The following is a 16,967-nucleotide window of genomic DNA, read 5'->3' as shown; positions in this document are numbered from 1 at the left end:
TGGGGGGGGGGGGTCGAGAGCCTAGCTGTTCTCTGAAATCCTTGAAGGCAAGGCGCTTCCTGCTCCTACGGTTGCTCTCACTCCTGCGTTGTACGAGAATTTCGGGAAGGGACACTGAAGCAGCAGCAGCAAATGTAGCGAAGCCCATCAACTCAACCCAGCGCCTCTGAAGCACCACAGCGACGACGCCAAAGCCATTAACAGCACAGTTTGAAACAGTGCATGCGGCACGTGTTGTCTCACAAGTATAAAAGTGCTGCACAGATAGTTGCAGCAGCTACAACAGCAGCAGCAGCGGCAGCATTGCTCCTGTTCAAATGGCTACCGCTTCTCCAGACTCGGTGGCCTGCCTAGAACAGGTCGAAGGACCTAGCTTGCAGCAGTGGCAGGAGCGAGGGGAGCATGACAGAAGGTCCACTCCTGCTGGTGCTACGTTTGCTAGCTCTGCTAAATCGGAGGAAGAGCACGAGCATCGGCAGCAGCCACCCAAGTCCGAAACGAGCGGAGAAGACCCCAGATTGCAAGGTGTAAACGGCTGGAGCACCAGGACAAAGCACCATTTACAACGGGGAGCTGAAGCAGGAGGCTCTGATGCAGCAACACCAGACAAGGCGGACGATACGGTACCGCCCAAGTTGGCCCTAGCGCGGCTGTCTGATGGCCTCCCTTCCCTTGCAGCATTTTTAGCTGAAGAAGCGAACTTAGGAGCTGCGGAGTCTCTAGAGTCGCCATCTACATCTAGCAATGCGAGGCAAGGGAAAGCACGGGAGGCGTCAGAAGCAGCAGTGGCTCTATCGTCTGCCGCAGCAGCAGCAGCAGCCACTGTCTCCGCTGCTGCAGCAGAAGGCGCGGCAGCAACAGACACAGGGTCATCCCTGGCAGTAGGAGCAGGCTCAGAGTCGTCTGCTGCAGCAGTATCTGCGGAACAAGAGGGAGAGGAAGCAGCTATTGCTACAGCAGCGGCGGCCGATGATGCTGGAGGTGAGGTAGGAGCTGCAGTTACACCACGGCGCCGTCAGCGTGTGGTGGGGCCAGAGCTTTATTTGCGGTGGCAGATGCTTGCGAAACGCGTGGAAAGAGTGAAGGGTGTATGTTACAGCAGTACTCGCCACGAGTGGATAGCTGTGGGGCCGGTGCAGCATGGCAGCAGCGGAAGGAAAAAAAATGTGTATTTCTCCGTGCCACGCTATGGGTTTTCGGAGGCAAGGCAACTGGCGGTAGAGTGCAGGAGAAGACAGGAAGAGATCTTGGCAGGAGGCGGAGACAAAGCCGTTGACGCTGCCGCCATTGCTGCAGAGCTCACGGAGAAGTACAGACAAAGGGCAGGGGCTGCTGCAGCTGCTGCTGCGGCTGCTGGCCAGCCTCTCCGTGATGGGGATGATAGCGACGAGCTCGAGAGACTGGGCTTGACATTAATGGATGAAACAGACGAAGGCAGCAAAACAGACGCAGACGAAACAGCGGCTGCAGCGGATACCGATAGCAGCAGGGGCGCTGCAGCTGCAGGCGCAAGTGGCGAAGCACAGCAAGCTGGAACAACATCTGGGGGCAGGCCCTACGAGCTACGGAAGAGGAGGCCGCCTACAACTCACCTCACAGATGATGAAGCTACGGATGGGGCATTCAGGCGGGCGCACGCCCGAACTCAACAGCATCCGCAGCAGCAGAATAATCCCAGGAAGAGAGGGCGGCCCCCAAGGTCGCGAACTGGTGCTCCTTTGGGCGAACTACCTGTATTCGGAAGCTCATTTGCTCCTGATTCTCAGCAGAAGCTGGTGCAGCAGCAGCCACGAGGAGGAGTGGAGCTTTCCCGTAGAGTTGCAGCGGCGGGTAGCAATACGGGCAGCACCAGCCAAAATTTTGGGACCACCAGCAGTGGCAGCAGTAGCAGCAGCAGCAGCAACAGTATTAATATGCGTTTGTTAAGTGAGGCACTAGGAATGGTGCTTCAGGACCTGTTGCGTCTCTGCTCCTCCCCTTCAGCTCTTATTGCCGCCGGCGTTCCACGAGACGCAGTGGATTTGTGTGCTCTCAGTTGCCGCTGTATCGAAGTGAGCTTGATATGCGGAGTTGTACTACTTTAGCTGGGACAATCGCCGGTGTCACTCCCCAGTAGATAATCCTCTACGGCATCGCAGGAGAAGCAGCGAGGGAACAGCCAGACACAGAAAAGGCAACATGTTGTTTGTATTTTGTTGTTATTTCTACTCCTTTTTATCACATTCTTATGTGACAACTTAGATTGGCCTCATGTGCTGTTGGAAATTTCTTGTTCAGGCTAGTCAACGTCGAGTGCGCGCCGCCACATCTCCTCAGGAGTTGGAAGAGTTCGTTTCGTTATTCAGAGATTGCATTATCCAGCACAGGCTGCCCAGCAGCAGAAGGCCTGAGCAGATTCTTTTGTACGTAGAGGCGCTTGCCCGGAAAGAAAGCGCTGCGGCTGCTGCTGCTGCTGCAGCTGCAGCGGCTGCTGCCGCTTCAGGAGGAGGTGCAGCCAGTGGAACTGCGACAGCAGCCGTAGCTGCTGCTGCAGCGGCTACGGCTGGCGGGCTGAGGGCCTCGCAGCTCCAGCAGCAACACCAGCAGCTGCTGCTGATGCAGCCAAAAGGGATGAAAAGAGACACGTCTCCTGTGAGGCCCCTTAAGTCCCTTTCTCCGATGCATTCACAGCAGCAACAGCAGCAGCAGCGGCTGCAGCAATTGCAGCTGCTTTCCCTGCTGCAGCAACAGCAACAGCAACAAGAAGGGTCGAGGAGACCGGCATTAGAAGCTTTGCCATCTCCGCCAAAGGAAGCAATTCTCAGGAAGTGTAAGCTTGGAATATAGCCACTTCGATAATCTATAGTAAAATTCACAGGGAAAAATCAGCAGCAACAGTAACGATAGTAGCAATACTAGCATGAAGATTTTTCACTGTTAAGAGCCATGAACTCAGTGGTTGTGGGGTTCCCAGTGTTAGGTGGCTTCGCGTTTTGATGTGCAGTTGTTTCATTTCTTTCAAAGATTGAGCATTTTGCTTACTTGCGCTTTTTCAATTTGCCGCGTGGCTCTTCCATACACATGTGAACGATCGCATGCTCATCTGTGAAACCGATGGTTGCAGTGGATTAGCGAAAATGCGACATGGTATTTGCAGCGGAGTGTGTTTGCGCGTGCAGTTTATGCATGAAAGTTGAACAGCTTTGCGAGCATTTATATTCCTGTTACTGCCGATATGCAATCCGTTGTTGCCCCCCCGCCACGATGGGCTTGTAAACGTTCCCGTCGCGCTTTTTCGCCTGTGTTCGTGCATTACTTTTACGAAGTCTGGCCCCCCACATTTATTTGTTCCCCACTTTGCTCATTTCGGCTATTGTTTCTGTGTATGCTCAGACGTAACATTCGAGGCGTGGCGGCGATCCTGCGTGGCTGCATTGAACCGCGCTGAGAGCTTCGGCGATTTACGCAGACTGCCGCAGCTCAGAGATGCCATTGTGTACATATTGGGTGCTGACTAGCCGCCAGTTCCGCGGCCCCGATTTCTGGACTTCTTAAAGTGAAGTGGCTGTTGGTGCTACTGCTGCCGGTACTCTCGCTGTAGCAACGGCGGCGAGCGGAACGAATAAAATTACATGCAGCGTCAGCACGTGCAGTGCCACAGGCAACACGTCGCGCATCAGCAGCACCATTCTGTCTGCTACAGTAGGTGCTGTCGCAGCGGCAGCAGGTTAAGCAGCAACAGACGCAGTTGCAGCAGCAGCAGGTAAAGCAGCAGCAACGCATGCATGAGTTTGTAACTTGAGGGGAAAGACCAGCAAGGAGGGACAGACGAACAAGTGCAGTAGCGGCACAGGCACTTCTGCTGCAGCAATTCCTGCTGCTGCATTATCACCGAATGGGTTTATTTAAATATGAGGGATGGATACGTCTGTTCCTTTCTGCTGTCCGTTTGAAGCAACAACCAAACGAGTCCGTCTTAGCAAGTTGACTTTCAATTAGAAAGGCCTCGTAGTTTTTGCTGTTGAATGCAGTTTATGTGGAATTTGCACAGAGATTGCTCTTTCTCTGCTTTGGGCAGTAAGCGGCCACTGGCGGCAGGCAGTCGAAGCACACAGTTCAGCCGTCAGGCCAGCAGGAGACCTCCGGTACTTCTAGCAATATGTGTACACTTGCATGCGGAAAGATTGTCAGTACGGCCCGAAGCAAATATTTGCGGGTTAGACACAAGACAGGAAGTGTTGGGGGCGGTGAAAGCCACAGACGAGTAACGGAACGGCTGGAGGCAAAAGACAAAAAAGTAAGCAGGCCAGAGCGCGCAAGAGATGCCCGAGCTGTGAGGGTACTCCCAGCAATGACGAAAGCAGGAATGAGTGCCTGACTCAGGGCTGGAGACACGGCGAAGTGACCACACAAAACCATGAGAATGACTTTATCATGGACGTGCCTGATCCCCACAACCAGACGTGGGAAACAGGAACGAGCATGAGAATGTCATTTGGCCTTTGCAACGCATGCGAGACTGAATGGTTGGGGAATCAGAATAAAAGCGTGCGCCCCCGGACTACGATAGACACGAGACCCGCTCCGCTGACTTTAAAATGCCGAAATGCATGCGTCACCGCGGTCTCCGGAAGCTTAGGCGGTTACATAGTGCGTGTTGGAGGCAGCGGCGGTCAAAAACTCCGGCTATTTCGCAGCCAGCGTAGAATCTGTGCTGCATTCTTTTGTTGGGGGAATGAATGGCGATGCAGGACCCTACATGCGCCTCCTGTTTTCACAGTTGTTCGTCCCACATGTATCTACGCATTGTATATGACTCCTGCTGATATTTGTTCGCACAGTACTCTCTGCTGTCTAGAGAGTTGTGGTGCTATTTGGGTAATTCCCTGGGGATTCCTCTGCCTCTACCTAGCGAACCCTCTGCTCCTGTGTCGGATAATAAAGTCTGATTATGATGTAAAAAAACTGGAAAGACAGTCCGATCTCAAGATGAGAGGATGAGAGCAAATGCCTCATGCGGGTGGAAGCAACGCAAAATGCTCTACACAATGAAGAAACATTTACTCCAGAGTCTCTTCAGGTCAGCGGTCATTCAAGATGCCAAAACTGCTTTTTGGTGCCACGAGCAGCAAATGAGAAGCTTGTGCAGCAGCAAGCTGCGAAGGCCGACAAAATCCATTGGTGCCTGTCGCTACAAACTACAGCTAACCAGAGTCAGACTGTCTACTGTTAGCTGCACCTATCGTGTATCATCTACTGACCTTTCTTTTTGCTGCCGCGGCGCGCCAACGCCGCTCGCTCCCGTTGACATGACAGAACATCGCCAATCAAACTGTCAAACTCTTTGGAGATCTCTGGTGCCGCTGCTACAGCTCCCGCTGCTGTCACTTTTGCTGGTGATTCAGATCTGTATGGTCTCACGCTGCCGCAAATGAGTTCCTTATGATGCCCGCAATGCAGCAATATACCGATAAGCACTCGCGGCACGTAGCAACGCCACTACAGGCGGAGAAGGGATGCCTTACGAATGCGAAAAGGCGGGGCAAATGGAGAACCGTACGCAGTAGCGGCTAACTCACTGTGAAGAAGGGTAACGGCTCTGGGACACAGATGACAGGATTAACTTCAGCAGATGGAGTGAGAACCCCACCAACGCTACATCCCTGTCTCTCTTCCTTGATCTCCAAGTGCCATCCTGCTGTTGCTGCAGGCGCTGCGGCTGCTGTTGATGCTACCATATGCCTTGATGCTGCACGGGCCATACAGGAGAAAATAACACCGGACGTGCTCTGCAGCAGTAGGCTTCACGGCTGTCTCGCTTCTAATGCCACAGGTGCACCTCGGCTGTGCCAGCAGCACCAGCAGCAGCACGAACAGGTGCTGCTGCTGCTTCACCCCTACGCTTAAAAAACTCCAGTGCATTCCCCTCCTTCGCATATAGACAGCAAGATTCCTCTTAAGAAGAACAGAACAGGCTGGCTACCTGCGTATGTGTCCTGTTGCTGCGAAAGCAGCAGTCGGATGTGGTCATCAGCAGCAGCAAGTGCAGCGAATGCAGTATTGTACCCTTCCGTACCTTCGCGGTACAGGTCTGGAAAGGTCGCGGTCAAGCCACTTTTTGCTGCGGAAGCTGCTGCTGTTGCCTTAATGACTACCTGCTGTAGCAAAGCTTCCCACAGGCAATCATCCGGCGCTGAATGAAATAAATTTCCCTCCGCAGCTAGTGCGAGATAGGTGGAGGCTACCTGGCGTTCTTCCTCAGCAAGCTGCTGCAACTCCGTCCAGCTAATTCTCACATACTCCATATCAATGCCCAAATCTGTCCCCTCAGCAGCAGCTGCAGCCGCTGTCGCCGCTGCTGCGTCGGCTACTGCTGCTCCAGCTGCTGAATACCTCCCCTGTGCGGCCAGAGCTGCATGTTCCGATGTCTCGTGAACAGCATGTTTTTTACCACGCTTGCTTGATTGTCTCCGGTGAGTGCGAGGCCTGCTCGGAGGCCGGGATGCTGCTGCTGCTGTTTCTGCTCGTTCTTCCTGCGTTATAAGGAGAAAGGGAGCGAGCTTCTCCTGCAGAGCAGCAAACCTGCTGAGGTATTTATCCTTGAGAATCCCAAGACTCAGCACCATCTCCGTAAAGGCAGTCCATTTAGACGCCAATAAAAAGGGAGCTGCCAGAGCGAAATCCGTCATCTCAGCGAGCCCGATTCCGAAGACCCTCTCCCTCAAACTGCTATCTCTGCGGCTGCTGCTGATTTCGCTGCTGCTATGATCATCGTCGCCATTTACACTGTCGAGACAAACTTGGGAAAAACGTTCGCACAGATCCTGCTGATCCGCCGGAAGCCGTGAAACATACTCACTGCTCACTGCGCGCGTGGAGTCTGCAGCAACGACTTGCTCCTGAAGGGTTGTCCACCATCTGTGCAGGGACGCCTGAGGGGCCTCAATGGTAGCTCCATCCACTATTTCTTGCCGGAGGGGACGCTTACGAGCCGCTGGAGCCACAACTAGAAGGAAGGCCACAACGGCGATAGCCCAAAGGTGGCGCCAAGCGCTGAGCCTCTCAGTATTAGAGTGCATCTGCCTGGCGCTGCTCAAACCAGGGGAGTAAGGAGGGGGCGCAGGAAAGCGTAAGAGAAACCAAGACCCAAACGGAAGGTGGAGGCTGAAAAAAGGCCACTAAGAGACGACTAGTACAAGCTGCGGAATGCTGAGGGAAGAGCTGAGAGCCCCGTGGGGAAAGGCGGCACTGGAGCCACGGAAACGGCCAGCTCTTTTCCAGTGACTTTTGCGATGCTGTTCTTGTCTGTCCGTTGGGCCTTCTACGGCCCTATGGTTTCGCAAGCCCCTCAAATCCAAGCGAAGGGAGCAGCCGCCGTGGCCCTGCCACCTGTCGTGTTCCCCGACGTAGCATCAGGCAAGCGAGAAAAGGGAAGATGGCTGGGGACTTCTCGCAGCGGCTTCAAAAAGAAGCAATTTAAGGTACATGAATAAACAGGAATACGAGCGCTTACCTGGTGTGCCAGAAAGGAGACTAATATCGGAGAGGGGCATACGCAGGCACTCAGCGGGCCCTGCCGGCTGCCAGCTCCGTGATGAACCCCCCTTTATTGCGTGTCTCCATTCCCTTCTCGAGGCCTACCGCTGGTGAAAAACACAGCTTTCCAAAAATAAATAAATTGCTTTAGGGGATCTTAAAGCCGTGTGGCGCTCTGCCTTCAACTTGTGGGGTGGAAGTGCATCTTAGTGTTGTTCCGTTGTGGGCTGCGGGCGCTGACCACACTAGCTAGCCTTGCTGTAATGTGATGAAACACCTACCTTTCCAGATGTTTCGTCTGGTGTTGTCGGTGTGGCCTGCAATAGTGTTGGGGGCAGATGTTCATTCTACACGATGCAGGGCTTGGCACTCCGTTGCTGCAGGTGCGTCACCCATTGCTCACTGCTGTTTTGCTGTCCAATAGTTCGCCTTCTAGCACGAGCATTTGGTCTCACATCCCTCAGATAGAGCTGTTTGTTTCTGCAGAACTGTTCGATTGGGAGTACTTGTGAGTCAAAGCTAGGGACCGTAAAGGGCAGTGACCACGCAGAGGTATCTTCAGCTTGTCTGTATTGATGAGTGAAGGAAACAAATTGTCCTTCTGCGCCAACTAGTTTTTTGAAACAGGTTGCAGAGATAGGGGGTCTAAGCTTGTTGCGTGTGTCTATTGCTGTCTGGGCGGTTATTATGCATTAGTCATCAATATTTATTGACGCAATGCCACAAACTAGTAGTGCTTCTCCACAAAGAAAACATGTAAACTATCGTTCAGGAACATTCACTATTTGGATGTCCCATAAGTGAAGTCTCTTGACTTGTACTACCGTGCTGTGAAGCGCTTTCGGCCAGAGATCTGGTCTAGTGTCGAGACACTCCAGCAGGAACTGCACAACAGAACAACTCTGAATGGGCATTTATTAGAGCTGTAAACTAGCTACATTTTCACTTGGGGATCCGTTAGCCTCGCATGTTGAGTTCGAGTTTTAAACCGGACACCTGGGCTGTAGCAGCTCTCTAATTTGGTACGCGCTCACTAATTCGGTTCTGAGTTATTTATACTTTCAGGTCTTCTTCGCAGCTAGGACAATTGGCGCTTGTCTCGAGGCTTGGCTTGTCTTCAGGTCTAGCTGCTGTCAGATGCTCTCCGTTGTATTTCTACCGATCTTTCCCAGTGGCTCGTAGTCACTTGTGCATTCAGTAATAGACAGTGGCTATTACGTGGAGAAGCTCGAATGTGTTACTACCTACCCTTCCTTTATCCAACGTAGCGTCGTGAATCCCTATTATACATGGGCCTTTTTTCACCATAGTTGAACAAACTGCTACTGAAATGCACTCGTCTAAAAGATTGGCTTTTACCTCTCGGCTGCGATGCTGCGCCTAATGTACTGCACAGGCACTACAATAAGGTTTGCTGGTGACATACAGAAGATAGCTAGCTGGCGACCTACAAAAAGTCATAACGGTGAACGAGTACTGGACCCTCTTACTAGGATCGAAGTAAGCCAATTTGTCGGCGAATTAGCATGCATACACTAGACATGTCTGTAAATACCTGGAGACTGGGACTGGCAAAAGCGCCGCCACCGGTACAGGCCTCCTCCCCACAGGGCCTAGGAGGTGAGAACCCTGAGCGGGAGGGATTTTCAAGGGAACAGGTTTTGAAAACCTATAAATAACTGCATTTCGTGATATTTGGACTACTGTTTCAAGGAAATACGCCGAAGGTAGAAGGCTATCATAGGCCCCTACTCGAGGGGGCAGGTAGCAGCGTAGTCGCACCAGGTGTTCTGCACTACATTTGGGGGCTGTTCCGGGATCGAAATCTTTGTTCTCTCCGGACTTGGGAGTAGAAATACCATGTTTTAATGATTCACACCTAGATATCTTCGCTCGATAAGGGATGCGTCTCCGCAACGGACGCGTTATCGGCGCCATACAACAGAAGGCTTCTACAATGCCAGTAAGCAAAATGCCGAGCGGGACGCCAGCCCATCATCGTCATGCTACTCCGAAACCCACCATGGCAGAGCGGCCGCATGAGCGTAAGGAGGCGCCCCCACAGGTGATACCTATTAACAGTGTTATGCCAGGGGACAGTCCCTTCGTCACGTGGGACCAATTCCAGTCCGCTATGAGTGTGATAAGAACTGTTATAGGCGGGACCGGGGAATCGGGCGCAACGACTCCCATACTACCAGAAGACGGCAGCACTATGCAGGCCCTTCTGCTGCGCGTCGAGCGCCGGTACACCCAGATGGGATTGGAGCCGCGCGAGTGGGGAAACGCACTTATTGACCAGCGTGTGGGCCCGGCTCTAACGTATTGGATGCATCTACGGCAAACGATCGACCTAAGCGACCGGGCGACAGTACAGCGCAGGCTGTTGGAGCGGTTCGACAAAGCAATGTTGCAGAGTCAATTGTTAGCGGAGTTGGATAAAGTACGGTGGAATGGAGACCCGAAGGAATAAACGGACCAGTTTGTGGCTGTAGCGGAGCGCGGTTTGGGTGTCTCCCCCGACAAGCTCGCTGACTACTACTGCACCGGGCTACAGACGGACCTCCATCTTCTAATCACCAATAACGGGCAGGCGAAGTATCAGTCGTGGGAACAAGCGGCGACAGCCGCAACACGCCTCTACGTGTCCAAGCAGAGCGTGCTAGAGCTCCGACAAAGGACCAGTCAAGCCATCAGGGTTGCTATCCAAGCTAATGGACCCCGTAGGCGCCAGGAAAGCGAAAATCGCCCTGGGGGAACCCACGCGAACTGCCATGAGTGTCAGGGTCGCGGACACACGGTGTATTGCACAGGCACTACAATGGGGCTTGCTAGTGTAGTGCGCAGCGCCTACTGCTGCGACTACGCTGCATCCAGGCCCACAAACTACGCCTAGCGTAGGCCCATTTCTCGGACACTGTAGCTTAATTTCATCGAAATACAACAGTTCTTAAGTGTTTCAAAATCTGTCTGTTCGATGCGCCCCACTCTGGGAGCTCGCCTCCTAGGCCCTGTGGGGAGGAGGCCTGCACTGGCGCCGACGCTATCGCCAGCCTCAGTCTCCACACAATTTCCGCTCATTTCACGTATTCATTAGAACTAGTAGACAGTTTTTCTTATTTTTTTCCTATTGGGAGGGTCCTGTCCTCCTCCAGTGTTGCGACCCCTTGTAGGTCGCCAGCTAGCTATCATCCCTAGAACACTAGCCAGCCCCATTGTAGTATCTGTGCACTACAACTTCCCCCCTTGCCGGACTGAAGAGACCTACCCCAAAACACATTATTTTTGCCTTTTCAATCTCTGTGCTCTTCTAAAGCTGACGCCGTGAGCGCACGCGGTGAGCAGCGCTCCCTCCCCCCTCCTCATTGAAGGGTGCCCTTGCTGTAGGAGCTGGAATATGGCGGACCCATACGTCTACGCCTCGGAAGGACCAATGTTGTTTCGAGCCTGAAGACGTCTTCGTTGGCGGCGGCGACAAGCGCGAAGCAAACACGGGCAGCCAGTACGGTGATGAGCTGGCTCCCATGTGGCTTGATCTTCAGGGGTCCCGCTCGACTTCACGAGGTACTGGGCTGCATCTCTCGAGCCGCGTTGGTCCATAATATAGTCGACTTCGTATTCCTCTGTGGGATTGCCTGCTGCATCGTGGATAGGAGGCCAGGCGGGAGGGCGGGGGCGGTGGGGAACTACCTGCGAAACGTGGAAAACGTTATGGCATTCATACGTGGGAGGCAGAGCGAGACGGTAAGCGACGGTTCCTATGCGTTCGATGACTTCGAAGGGTCCACGGTAACGGGGCTCGAACTTAGGGCAGCTGTTGAAAGGCGGTAGGTGCTTGCTGCTGAGCCAGACCTTGTCGCCCACCGCATTCTCCACTGCTCAGCGCTTCGTGTCTGCGTAGTACTTCTGCTGCCATTTTGCCTTCAGGATGTGACTCTGTGCTCTGTCGCAGAGCTGCCGGAAAAGCTAAGTCATCGGAGGAGTGAGCGTAGGAGCTAACGCGCCGACGATATCAAGGTCCGCACCAGTCAATGGGTTCTCTCCAATCACGACCTCGAAAGGAGAGAGCTCAGTGGATGAATGACTTGTGGTGTTGTAGGCAAGTTCCAAGGCCGGAAGCAAACGCTCCCACTCGCCCTGGTCAGATTTGATATAGGTATGAAGCATCTGCTCCAGTGTGCGGTTAACCCGTTCAGTTTGGCCGTCGCTTTGGACATGGTAGGACGAGGACATGCACCGTTTGATGTTAAAGCGGCGACAGAGCTGGTTCTAAACATCCGACTGAAAACGGGGTTCGCGATCCGATATGAGCACCTCTGGAAAACCGTGATAGCGGATAAGGCGGTCTGCGAGAAGCTCCAGGGTGTCTGCTGCTGTGAATGACTTCTTTGCAGAAACGAAAGGAGCCATCTTGCTGAGGGAGTCGACCATGACAAGGATCGAGTCGTGCCCTGTCGTTGTAAGGGGAAGTTCTGTGATGAAGTTGAGACTCACGTGCGCCCATCGACGAGAAGGGATGAGCAACTGTTGAAGAAGGCCTGCAGGCTTCTGGTTAATAGACTTTGACGCTCGACAGTGGGTACATGACTCAACATAAGCAGTAGTGTAGGCGCGCATTCCTGGCCAGTAGTAGTGCTTGCTGAGAGCAGCAAAGGTCTTCTTCTGGCCTCGATGGCCGGCTGTGACATAGTCGTGATGTGAATGCAGAACGTGAGTAAGGAACTCAGGGAATTGTGGGACGCAGATGCGCGACAGTCCATGAACGCGGATGTGCAGGTAAGGCTCTACGTAGCGAAAGGTAAATTGGCGATTACAAAACTCGAGTTGCAGAGCGTCTCCTGGTTGGTTTGCTGCGGCTTTGTAGGGAACGCGAAAAACAGGACACTTCGAGTAAGCTTGTAGCCAATGGCGCACATCATGAGGGTCAGCTGGTGTCTTCGTTGTGAGTGTAGGATGTTCCGGCTCTGGGTTGGGTTCCGGCGGCGTAGGTGAAGGTGCAGACGGCATGCTGCGTCGTCGAGGTCGTCGCGGACGAATTCCGGCGAGCTCTCGGTAGTTGGGAGGCGGACCACGAGAGCGGGGAGCCGCGCTCGCTTGTCCTATTGCGAGCATCAGCGGTACCGATGGTGTGTCGTGCGAGCAGATGTTAGGGAGGCCAGGCGTCGGCAACTTGATTACGCGCTCCTTGAACATACGTGATGTGCAAATCGGGGAACTCTGCAAGGAAGTCTAGCCACCGGGCGGTGCGTCCGCGCAGAGGCTTCGATGCTTGGAGTCGTTGGAGATGGGTGAGAGCTTGATGGTCAGTGTAAGGCGTTACCTTGGAGACACGGAGCAAGCGCAACCACTTGTCCAGTGCCATGACCAACGCCAAGAGTTCCTGATCGTAGACCGACAATCTCTGTTGCGTGGGGTTCATGACTTGGCTGAGGAAGCCGATGGGTTTACCGTCTTGTTCGAGAACTGCTCCGATCGCATAACCAGAGGCATCTGTGTATAACTCGAAGGGTTTCGTCGTGTCAGGGACTTGTAATGTATTGAAGTCGATTAAACGCTGTTTGAGCTGCAGCACCGCTTGCGTGTGAAGCGCTGTCCATTCGAAACTGACGTCTTAACGTGTTAGATCAACCAGCGGCCGGGCAACGTCTGCATAGTCCGGTCCCATGAACATGCGATAGTAATTTACGGTACCGAGGAACTGGCGCACTTGCGTTTCGTTCTCCAGCGCCTCTGGCCAATGCCGGATGGCTGCGATTTTATCTTCTGCAGGTTTGATCCCCGCAGCAGAAATGGTGTAACCCAGATATGTAATTGTTTGCTTTGCAAACTTGCATTTGCGGAATTTTGGGTAGAACTGGTGTCTAAGAAAAATGCTTAGGACTTGTCGCAGAAGAGAAACGTGCCCAGAGAGATCGGAACTATAGATAAGTAGATCATCTCGGTACGCAATAACGCTCTGTCCCAAAAAGGGTTGTAGATAGGCATTAATATTGGCCTGGAACGTAGCGGGAGCACCCTTAAGGCCGAAGGACATCACTCGGTACTCGAATTGTCCGAGAACGGACCAGAAAGCCGTCTTACACCGGTCTTCCTTAGCCATACGTATTTGATGGAATCCTGCTTCCAGGTCCAAGGTGGAGAAATACTTGGCGCCTCCCAGCATCTCCAGAATGGTTTGGATGGGAGGTAGTGGAAAATCAGGGGCTATCGCAAGGGCATTTAGAGCCTGGTAATTGACAACCATACGCATCTTCCGCTCCCCGGAGCCATCATCACGTTTGTCCACCATGATCGTAGGAGAGCAAGTAGGCGAATAAGTCGGTCCGATCCAACCATTGTCCGATAATTTAGCTGTCTCCTGTTTGTGGAATGTGAGCTGATCTGGGGTCATACGGTATACTGCAGATTTCGCGGGAAGTTTTCCGGGCACAAGTAGAATATGGTGATCATGAGCGCGCTTCGGCGGTAATCCCTTAGGTAAGGTATCGGGAAAAACCGCTCGATACTCGTGCAACACATGGGCAACCTCACATGAAGTATCCTGCGCCTCTGGCGAAGTTATCCATTCGTCAAACAGAGTGTGCTCGAGTTTTGCCATAGGCCAGGGAGACTCCTCGTCACTCTCCGCTGCCACCGAGGCGGTTGAGGTCAAACGACTACGCCAGCCGGAGGACGTGGATCGATTCCCAATTAACGCGCAACAAAGCGCGCCTTGCCATTCATCCGAGAGCCTTAGGGGCACTGCAGAACAGGCTTCGGGCAAAGCCAGTATGAGATGCAAACCGTGCAATGGAGTCCTGAGATCATTTGTGTCGGCCGCCGCCTGACGAACGAGCGACGTTATCGCCGCCTTCGCTTTAGTCTTCGCGTGGGACTTATACCTCCTTGGAGGCGGGCGTAGGAATAGAGCTTTGTCCTCGGCTGACTTGCCCGCCACTCGTTTGGCCAATATCTCATATGCTTGCTCTGCTGGGGTCCTTGGGTGGACAACGGTGGGCCTGTCACCTTGCAGCGTTGCTGCACCAGCCCGAACGACCGGTAACTCGCACCACTGGCCATTCACATAGGTTTAGAGTTTGTCATACCAGGCCACCTTGTGTTCCGTCAGCCAATCCAAACGCAAGACTAAGTCGTAGGGAAGGGGTCCCACTAAAAGGTCTCCGGAAAAACGTGTATGTCCGCACCACAGCGTCAATCCCGTCACTACCCGATCAATGCGTAGCTGTGCACCTGTAGCAATGGTGAACCTATGTTCTTTTGGAAGTCTCCGCACTTCCAGCTGCAGTCGTTCGATTATTTTAGGACTAGTGAAAGTTCTCGAAGCCCCGGTGTCCAAGATGGCCTCACAAGGACTCCCTGCGAGCTCAACGCGAAGTACCGCCGTCGCACCCGCACAACATAACGCTCCCCCTTGGTCGTAAGACTGTTTCGTGCAAGTGTCCCTCCACCAGTGTGGCACAAACTCCGTCGTATCTGACCTATAGTCGTCTTCTATTGCCTCTGCAGACTACTTGCTGCTATCCGCCGTCGCGTCCGGAGTCTCTTCACTCAGGATCGACGCTGACCCAGACTCCCGCCGCGTTTCCGAAAACGGCTGAGTCCCTTCCGCGTGTCCATCGCTCGCATTAGTTCTTCCCGCAGTGCGGAGGAGTTGGTTTCCCCACTCAAGGGAGACTGGAATGGCATTAGGGCCTGTCGCTACCTCATACATCATCCCTTTGCCATGGCTACGCGGCCTAGAACGCTCGTCTCCTACCACGCCTAGGCCCGCACGTTTAATCTTTCCGTCTTCTCAGTGCTAAGACGGGTGGGCGCCCTACTGCTCTTGTCCACCGACTCGGGCCGGACTCGTTCATACGTAAGGCAGTCCCGAGCATAGTGTCCCACGCCGCGACACTTCTTGCATATTTCCCCCGGATGTCTGGTACGTTCCGGCACGTGTCTGCTGGGCAGACAAGCGCCGGATGTCCGCGACCCTGACACTCAAAGCAGTTCGCGTGGGCTTCCCCCAAAACGATTTTCAATTTCCTGGCGCCCACGGGGTCCATTAGCTTCGACGGCAGCCCTAAAGGCTCGACTGGTCCTTTCTCGGAGTTCCAGCAGGCTCTGCTTGGGCTCGTAGAGCCGTGTTGCGGCGGTCGCCGCTTGTTCCCACGACTGATATTTGACTTATCCGTTATCGGTTATTAGAAGATGGAGGTCTGTCGGTAGCCCGGTGCAGTAATAGTCCGCGAGTTCGTCGGGGGCAAAACCCAAACCACGCTCCGCTACAGCCGCAAACCGGTCCGTGTATTCCTTCGGGTTTCCATTCCACCGTACTTTAGCCAACTCCGCTAACAATTGACTCTGCGACATTGTTCTGTTAAGCTGCTCCAAAAGCCTGCGCTGTACTGTCGCCCAGTCGCTTAGGTCCATAGTTCTCCGTAGATACATCCAATGCGTTAGAGCCAGGCCCACGAGGTAGTCAATAAGTGCATTTCCCCACTCGCGCGGCTCCAATCCCATCTGGGTGTACTGGCGCTCGATGCGCAGCAGAAAGGCCTGCATAGTGCTGTTGTCTTCTGGTAGTATGGGAGTCGTTGCTCCCGATTCCCCGGTCCCGCCTATAACAGTTCTTATTACACTCATAGCGGACTGGAATTGGTCCCACGTGACGAAGGCACTGTCCCCTGGCATAACATTGGTCATAGGCATCACTTGTGGAGGCGCCTCCTTATGCCCATGCGGCCGCTCTGCCACGGTGGGCATAGGAGTCGCGTGGCGATGATGGGCTGGTGTCCCGCTCGGCATTTTGCTTACTGACATTGTAGAAGTCTCTTGCGGTGTGGGGCCGATAACGCGTCCGTTGCGGAGGTGCATCCCTTACCGAGCGAAGATTTCTAGGCATGAGTTATTAAAACATGGTATTTCTACTCCCAAGTCCGGAAAGAACAAAGAGTTCGATCCCAGAACAGCCCCCAAATGTAGTGCACAGTGCCTACTGCTGCGACTACGCTGCTACCTGCCCCTCGAGCAGGGCCTACAAACGGCACCTAACATAGGCTCATTTCCTGGAAACTGCAGCTTACTTCTATCGAAATACAATAATTCTTAAGTTTTTTCAAAATCTATCTGTTCGATTCGCCCCACTCTCGGAGCTCGCGTCCTAGGCCCTATGGGGAGGAGGCCTGCACTGGTGCCGGCGCTATCGCCAGCCCCAGTTTTCACACATTTTCCACACATTTCACGTATGCATATTAATTCATAGACAATTTGCCTTACTTTTATCCTAGTAGGAGGGTCCTGTCCTCCTCCAGTGTTACGACCCCTTGTAGGTCGCTAGCTAGCTATCGTCCATAGGCCATTAGCAAGCTCCATTGTTGTAGTGCTGAGACACTACAATGGGGCTGACTAGTGTCCTAGGGATGATAGCTAGCTAGCGACCTGCAAGGGGCCGCGACACTGGAGGGGGA

At 53.6% G+C, this 16,967-nt stretch overlaps 5 protein-coding genes across 5 annotated transcripts; 1 reads left to right on the top strand and 4 right to left on the bottom strand.

Moving 5' to 3' along the window:
- Window positions 1-317: 317 nt before the first annotated feature.
- Window positions 318-3,497, top strand: ENH_00085730 (hypothetical protein, conserved; the record flags this gene model as incomplete). The annotated part of the gene is made up of 3 exons (XM_013577961.1): window positions 318-2,051; window positions 2,278-2,809; window positions 3,373-3,497. The coding sequence occupies 3 exons, from the start codon at window positions 318-320 to the stop codon at window positions 3,495-3,497; spliced, it is 2,391 nt and encodes a 796-aa protein (XP_013433415.1).
- Window positions 3,498-5,882: 2,385 nt separating this feature from the next.
- Window positions 5,883-7,058, bottom strand: ENH_00085720 (hypothetical protein, conserved; the record flags this gene model as incomplete). Its single annotated transcript, XM_013577960.1, has 1 exon — window positions 5,883-7,058. The coding sequence occupies one exon, from the start codon at window positions 7,056-7,058 to the stop codon at window positions 5,883-5,885; it is 1,176 nt and encodes a 391-aa protein (XP_013433414.1).
- A 4,423-nt stretch (window positions 7,059-11,481) lies between these two features.
- ENH_00085710 (Similar to Transposon MAGGYgagandpolgenehomologues, related) lies at window positions 11,482-12,708 on the bottom strand (the record flags this gene model as incomplete). Its single annotated transcript, XM_013577959.1, is given in 2 exon segments — window positions 11,482-11,784; window positions 11,788-12,708. Coding segments are annotated over 2 exon segments (1,224 nt in total).
- A 418-nt stretch (window positions 12,709-13,126) lies between these two features.
- ENH_00085700 (hypothetical protein) lies at window positions 13,127-14,113 on the bottom strand (the record flags this gene model as incomplete). The annotated part of the gene is made up of 1 exon (XM_013577958.1): window positions 13,127-14,113. One exon carries the CDS (start codon window positions 14,111-14,113, stop codon window positions 13,127-13,129), a length of 987 nt encoding a protein of 328 aa, XP_013433412.1.
- A 1,571-nt stretch (window positions 14,114-15,684) lies between these two features.
- Window positions 15,685-16,305, bottom strand: ENH_00085690 (hypothetical protein; the record flags this gene model as incomplete). The annotated part of the gene is made up of 1 exon (XM_013577957.1): window positions 15,685-16,305. One exon carries the CDS (start codon window positions 16,303-16,305, stop codon window positions 15,685-15,687), a length of 621 nt encoding a protein of 206 aa, XP_013433411.1.
- Window positions 16,306-16,967: the final 662 nt, after the last annotated feature.

The sequence above is a fragment of the Eimeria necatrix genome, genomic scaffold, assembly GCF_000499385.1.
Source record: "Eimeria necatrix Houghton genomic scaffold, Enh_scaff99, whole genome shotgun sequence".
Lineage (NCBI taxonomy): Eukaryota > Apicomplexa > Conoidasida > Eucoccidiorida > Eimeriidae > Eimeria > Eimeria necatrix.
The sequence above is the reverse complement of the archived record's forward strand: the minus strand, read 5'-3'. Positions and strand labels throughout refer to the sequence as shown.